This window comes from Haliaeetus leucocephalus, unplaced genomic scaffold (assembly GCF_000737465.1).
Source record: "Haliaeetus leucocephalus isolate CR32 unplaced genomic scaffold, Haliaeetus_leucocephalus-4.0 Scaffold802, whole genome shotgun sequence".
Taxonomy (NCBI): domain Eukaryota; kingdom Metazoa; phylum Chordata; class Aves; order Accipitriformes; family Accipitridae; genus Haliaeetus; species Haliaeetus leucocephalus.
In genome coordinates, this window is record NW_010973238.1 from 89155 (window position 1) to 93839 (window position 4685).

Sequence of the window (4685 nt, forward strand, 5' to 3'; positions counted from 1 at the left end):
CAATGCTGAGTGCAGGTGGGAGAGAGGAGCATCGCAGGCTGGGGCACTCCTGCCCTAAGCCCCATCGAGCTGCGGCACCCCTACCCCATCCAAATCAAGCTGGGGTACCCCAACCCTAATCCCCACCAAGACGAGGCACCCCCACCCCAATGCAAATCGAGCTGGGGTACCCCCACTCCAATCCGCACCCAACCCTGATTGCCACCGAGCTGGGGGTATCCCCCACCCCAATCCCCCCTGAGCCCGAGTACCCTCGCCACCATCCCCATCCCGTTTCAGGAGCACTGCCAAGAGATGCAAAGACAAGCACCTGGAGGAGGCTCTCCTGCTGTCGCGGGTGCTGAGCGAGGGTCTGCGGGTGCTGGATGAGGCGGAGGCACGGCCCCTGCTCCGCTGCGTCCTGGCTTTCCAGATGGAGGCAACCGGCAGCTCCAGCTCCTTCCAGAAACTGGAACAGGTCTGTAACGCAACCGGCTGGGCTGCGGCTTCAGAGCTCTCTTAGCCACAAGGGTAAGCGATGGTCTCACCTGGCTCTGCCTGCTGCCGGCACAGCTCCGGTGCAGTGCATCCTTACCGGCAAAGAGGCCACGATGATGCCGCAGAACTCCCCTAAAAGCGCATCGCAGCTGGTATCTCTCGGGGGTCTGGGCAGACCAGCCGACTCGGGGTGTCTCTCGGCAGATCGTGACCCAGCTGGCGGTGGGGAAGGAAGCCCTGCTGGCCCAGGAGGTGGGCGCGCTGCTGGCTGGCCTGGCACCGCAGGGAGAGGTGAGAGCATCCTAGTTGTGCGGTGGCACTGGCTTTCACGGGGGCTTGGCTGGAGCCCGTGTGTGACAGGGACCTCCTGGTTTGGGCTGCCCGAGGTCTTTTGCTTCTCTTCCCACCGTTCCGGGGGTTTGGCCTTGCTTGCAGCCGGCGACACGTGGCTGCCCATCACACCAGCCATTTACTCATCCCCGGGACAGCTTCTGGTGCAGGCAGGACCCTCCTGCCCAAGGCACTGAGCCCCAGCGTGTCGTCACGTGGGACAAACTGTCCTTCTAACCCCTGCAGGTGCTGTCTCCTGGGGACCTTCAGTCAGGTCAGTCTCTGCTCCTTCCCCTCCGGGAGCTTCTCCCAGCCCACACCACCAATGCATGGGACACCCCCTGCCCACCCAAACCGGGTCCTCCTGCGCTCGTGGGAGGGGGAGCAAGGATCAGCCGGATCCATGGGATCTCTGCAGAGGTCCCAGCGGCACCCAATGGCTCTGCCCACCCACCTGAGACAGCTGGAAACCAGACAAGCCAAAGCACCCCCTGCATCTCAGCCCCGTTCTCACCCCGCTTACCCTTGGGCTTAACCAGGAGCAGGGCTGGCTGCAGGCACAGTTTCGGGAGCTGATGCTGTCCCCTTGCCCGCAGTCTGCATGTTCATAGAGGAGAGCAGCCTGGGCCGACAGTACTGGAGGCAGAACCTGGCCCCGCTGCTGCAGCGCCTGGCCACCACCTTGCGCTGGGTACTGCAGAGCCAGCCTGCACCTGGCGGTACGTGGGACTACTTGGTCATCAAGGTAAGAGCTAAATTTCAGAGAGCGGGAAGGATCAGTCCCTACAAGGAATGGCCGGGCACTGGCAGCGATGTCCAGGAGGGATGTAACACACAGAGCCACTTCGAATGGCCATCCCTGGGGAATCGCTGCATTTTCAGAGGTAAGGGGTACTGACAGCCATCCCTGTGGACCCCATCCCTCCGGCTCTTCCAGGCCTGCCTCCAGCTCTTCCAGGCGCTGCCGAAGGACGTGGCCCCCCTGGTGTGGAGCACGGCGGGGAAGAGCGAGACCCTGCAGAGCCTGTTGGGATTGCTGCTAGAGGTGGCGTGGGGGAAGGTGCGTACGGCCCCGGGGAGGGATACTGCTGTCTGTCCTGAGGAGCAGAGTGATGCAGTCCTTCCCGGGTGCTTTCCCCATTCCCCTTCCTGAGGGAAGTCTGCAGAGACAGCCCCAGTGTCTGGGGTGTCTGATGGACCCTGTGTAGTTGCCTGCATGGGCATGGAGGGGGCGGTTAAATGGGGTTTGGTTTTAAATGGCATTCTGAGCTGTGCCTTTGCCTCCCCTGCGAGTCCAGGCCCCGAACAAGGACACGAGGCTGCTGGCAGGCACGGCCCTGAGCATGCTGGTGAACACAGCCCCCCAGCCCCAGCACGGGGCTAGCGCCATGCTGGCCCTCTTCCAGCTCTCTGACCGAGGTGCGTACTCCATCCTGAGCCGGGACTGGCCTCTGGTGAAGGGGACATTGGCGACATGGTGTTTGCATGTGAGGGGACAGAGGCTGGTGCCACTCACCAGCAGTCCACGCCAGACTCTGCTGCTGTGTCCTTTGCTTGAGGTCCAGGAGCCCCAGCTGCCACTGGCCACCTCCCATGGTCACTCCGGGATGAGCCAGCGCAGTTTTGCTCTCAGAGCAGCATTTGAGTTTGCCATCTTTCTGCCATCCAATGCAGTCATTTCCCAGCAGGCGCGGGGGAGCTGAAGTTTGGGGAGCTGGCGGTGGAAGCCCCTCCTGTCCTGGAGCCAGATGGGCTGGAGAAGCTGGTGCTCACTAGAGGTTTGCTGACATGCTGCAGGACGGACATCCTTAGCTGCCAGCTGGAGAGCTTCACCCACAAGGTAGGAGAGCTCAAACCCAACGGCCAGGGCTTGAGGGAGCCCTTGGAGAGGGCTGGCAGCCACTGGTGGGGGCTGTGGATCCCTGGGGGATGGAGCCAGGCTGCACCGCTCCACACCAGCAGCTCCATGCATCCCGCTGAGCATGGCAAGTTAGCCAGGAGCCTGCTTTTTCCAAAGACATCTGAGTGGCGATTTCCCTCTCCTGGGGGGGCCATGAAGCCAGGCAGTGCCAAAAGTAGCCCCCGCACAAGCGAAGCGGCAGCAGTGTTCGCCCGGTGTTCCCGCAGCGTGAACCCGGGGCTGCCCTGGGCAGAGCACAGCCTTCAGCTCTGCCCATCTCCAGCATCTCCCAAGTCCTCAAGAGCTGAGGACTTCCAGACAGGGAGCAAAAGCTAGCAGTAAGCTGCTGTAAGAGCAAGAAAACCAGGCAGTGCTCTCCTCGCCTGTCTCGTGGCGGGGTTTTCGCACCCTGGAAAGCCTGCGCCTGCCTACTCCCTGAGCCGCTGTGCTCCTGCAGGCCTGCCTGCTGCTGGACGTGGTCTTTCCCGCTGTGTGTGCCTTGACCAAGGAGCAGAAGGACTGCCACTACTACTGCTTCCAAGGTAGGAGACGACGACCCTGCCATGGCGGGGAGGTTTGAAAGGTTCACGGTGCTTGTGACGCATGGAGCCGCCATGGCACTTCATCTTCTCCCAGGGAAGATGCTTTTCTGGATCTCAGTAGCTGGTTTGGAAGCTGCTATTAATTTCTGCTCCAGCCTGATGGACACTAACCCTCTTGGGCTCTTGTGTACCTAACAGGGAAACTGCTCCCCCTGCACACGGGGTCCTTAAGCCCGGCAGCCCGTGTCGGCTCTGCCGCAAACGAGTCTCGGGGTGAGGGCTGCAGCGGAGCTCTCTGCTTTTGCAGCCTGTGCCCTGTGGCTGCAGCGCCTGCAGGAGAGCCTGCCTGCCGTCTGGCACCTGACAGGGACCCGCATCCTGGCCCAGGACACCGAGCTGCTCCAGCAGCTCACTCGGCTGGTGTGGGACAACGCCGAGACCCCGGTAAGGCTGGGGTTGCCGAAGGCCTGTGCCACGGTAGCCAGAAACAGCCCTTCCTTCATGCGGCTCAAGCTACCGTTCCCCTGCCCATAGCACACCCCTGCCTGTTTCAGCTCCATCAACCGAATACAACCCCCTTTTCCTGCAGCTGCCCTCTGGCAGGGGCACGGGCACACACGCTGCTGAGGCCGGGGCAGTTGTCACACACGGCCTTGCATTGGCTTTGTCCCAGTGCTTCGCCCTCCCCAGGCAGCACCCACTGGTGCAGTCCCAGCCTGTCCACATCTGCCAGCTCACTGCCTGTCATCCCCACGTCCCCAGCTCCTAATCCTGTGGTTACCAGCCAGTACTGAAAGTCCACAGCCATGGGAAAACAAAGGGTCTTTCCTGATGCAGGAGGGGGAGCCCACCCTAACCGCTCCTGCTTGCTGTCCTTCTCCTCCCAGGTGGAAGGGGTGTCTGAGTTCATCCACAGCTCCTTCCGATTGCTCCTGGAGATCTACCACCTTGAGTGCCAGCACTTCCAGGACCAGGAGAGACCCCTCTACCAACAGACGCTGCAGAGGGTGGTCTCGATGCCGTGGCAAATCAAAGCCAAATATGTACCCCTGTGTGCCATCGTCCCCTATGTGGGCAGCCAGCGGGTAGGGAAAATGGGGGGACGGGGAGGCTCTGTCCTGGCTGGTGCTGCTGCCGGGGTGGCACAGCCTCTGTCTGCTGCCTGTCACCTTCCCCTGCCCAGCTCAGCCATGTGGGCAGGCAGCCTTCCCAGCTGGGGGCGGGGGGGGTTGCATTTTAGCATCACCCAAGGGATAGTATCCCTGGTGGGGTAGAGAGCTGCAGCAACAGTGATGCATCCCTGGGACTGCTAGCGGGGAGGGAAGCTTTGCCTGTTGATGCCCACCAAAATCTGGCCAAAAGCAGCTTGGGGTACCAGAGATGCTTAGTGCCATGGGTGGCCGCAGCGTGGTCTGTACCCAGATCTGTCTCCTACT

At 62.0% G+C, this 4685-nt stretch overlaps 1 protein-coding gene across 1 annotated transcript; it reads left to right on the plus strand.

Annotated features, from left to right (window-relative positions):
- Nucleotides 1-590: 590 nt before the first annotated feature.
- LOC104840649 lies at nt 591-3783 on the plus strand. The gene is made up of 6 exons (XM_010581747.1): nt 591-768; nt 1404-1691; nt 1745-1867; nt 2496-2647; nt 3165-3249; nt 3557-3783. Exons 1-6 carry the CDS (start codon nt 591-593, stop codon nt 3781-3783), a joined length of 1053 nt encoding a protein of 350 aa, XP_010580049.1.
- Nucleotides 3784-4685: the final 902 nt, after the last annotated feature.

Bases quoted from the DNA above. Each gene is read 5' to 3' on its own strand.
- LOC104840649 (XM_010581747.1), top strand. From the start codon at position 591: ATGATGCCGCAGAACTCCCCTAAAAGCGCATCGCAGCTGGTATCTCTC. The intron at 1,692-1,744 runs GTAAGGGGTACT...CGGCTCTTCCAG, and splicing joins GAATCGCTGCATTTTCAGAG to GCCTGCCTCCAGCTCTTCCA. The intron at 2,648-3,164 runs GTAGGAGAGCTC...GTGCTCCTGCAG, and splicing joins TGGAGAGCTTCACCCACAAG to GCCTGCCTGCTGCTGGACGT.